Source organism: Merops nubicus, unplaced genomic scaffold (assembly GCF_000691845.1).
Source record: "Merops nubicus isolate BGI_N331 unplaced genomic scaffold, ASM69184v1 scaffold46988, whole genome shotgun sequence".
Classification (NCBI taxonomy): domain Eukaryota; kingdom Metazoa; phylum Chordata; class Aves; order Coraciiformes; family Meropidae; genus Merops; species Merops nubicus.
In genome coordinates, this window is record NW_008628572.1 from 1 (window position 1) to 1,724 (window position 1,724).

The 1,724-nt window shown below is 46.0% G+C and overlaps 1 protein-coding gene across 1 annotated transcript; it reads right to left on the reverse strand.

The window, feature by feature from the left end:
* Positions 1–128: 128 nt before the first annotated feature.
* LOC103779063 (potassium/sodium hyperpolarization-activated cyclic nucleotide-gated channel 4-like) lies at positions 129–645 on the reverse strand (the record flags this gene model as incomplete). The annotated part of the gene is made up of 1 exon (XM_008946680.1): positions 129–645. A coding segment is annotated over one exon (517 nt), but the record flags the coding sequence as incomplete, so codon positions are not given.
* Positions 646–1,724: the final 1,079 nt, after the last annotated feature.

The following is a 1,724-nucleotide window of genomic DNA, read 5'->3' on the forward strand; positions in this document are numbered from 1 at the left end:
TATATATATATAGTATGATTGTGAAGCAGATAGTAGAGTCTCAAGTGACTAAGTAACAACATGCTGAAGGCCCTCTCGGGAACCTGCTAAAGCCAAAGCATTAGACTCAAAACACAGTTCTTTAGCGTTCACTCTGGGATACAGTAGGAGAATGGGCATTTGAAGGCAGCCCGTCTGTGCACCGCCGGGACAAAGGGAGGCACGCGAGGGCATGGCAGGGCGGGCAAAAAAAGGTGAATGTAGCGGATGAGCCGGGAGAGCCGCAGCAGCCGCAGCAGGCTGAGGATCTTGGTGAAGCGCACGATGCGCAGTGCCCGCGCTGTCTTGTACACCTCAGAGTCGATGCGGGTCTCCACGATCAGGAAGATATAGTCCACGGGGATGGAGGAGATAAAATCCACCACGAACCAGCTCTTCAGGTACTTCATCTTGATCCTCTGTGGGTCTAGGATGATCTCCGTGTTGTCCTCCACCACAATGCCTGTCCGGAAGTTGAGGACAAGGTCGATGAGGAAGAACGTGTCTGAAACCACATTGAAGACAATCCACGGGGTAGTGTTTTCATCCTTGAAGAAAGTGATGCCCACAGGGATGATGATCAGGTTCCCTACCATCAGGAGCAGCATGGTCAGATCCCAGTAAAACCTGGACAGCAAGACAGAGACACGTGAGATTGGCTATAGCGTAGGAGATCAGGGAGCCTAGAAATACCTATTTCATTCCTAAAATAAGCAACGACAATGTGTAACTACTGTTCCACGAAGCACAGCCTCAGAGAAGCTTATCTTCACTTTAGTGGCAAGTCACTATTATCCAGTGGGCCTCACATTGCTCATGTTTGGTTTTGAAGGTGCACACAGGCTGAATATAGTTCCTAATCTATTTATTTAGGATTTTAAAAAGATTTTCCACAGGTATTAGTGTAAAAGACATATAGTCACACAACGTTGCCACAACTCACCCTGAATGAAGACTGAAAATATTTCTGAGTCTCATACTTTGCTGAAGAGCCTTGCAAAGGAGCCTCACTGCCCAACATAGTGCTGCTCCAATCCCCTCCAAACGTTTCACACATAGAGATGCCAATACATTGTGGCCTCCATTGCCAAGATTTCATCAGCTCTATGTTGTATACTACAGAGTGGCTACTCTAATATTGTGAGGTATCACAAATAACTTGTATTAAGATGCACTCGTCACAGCAAATCATCAGCGTACATAGAGCAAACTTTTGATCAGGTTTGGTTGCTTCAGCCTGAAGCCACAACAATCTGAAAGCTGCAGTGGCTCTTCCAGTCAGTCACACAAATTAGCATGGTGTTTATATTACTAGTAATCACTTGAGTACCCAATAAACCTAACTTCCTAGACCAGGAAAAAGGTGACAGCACGTTAACATGAAGGGAGAGGACTAAGCCTTCCTTTAAAGCAGTTGCCTCAATAGCAGCAAAGGCAGTAGAGTGGCTCTGTTAAAATGATGGCATGGAGGAAAGTGTTGGGTTTGCTGGAGAAGGACATGCACATACTGCTTCTCTATCTGTCTGACAGATTACAGTCGAAGTCACTGAAATGTTTTAGGAGAAACAGATCTGCCTTAAATCCTCAAAATCTAGCTTGCTAAGAGTTCTTTGGCTTAAGCCTGGGCTTTGGGCCAGACCGAACTACTGCAGAACAGTATCACTACAGTGAGGCAACCACACTGAGGGGTTAAACTCTCAGCAGGA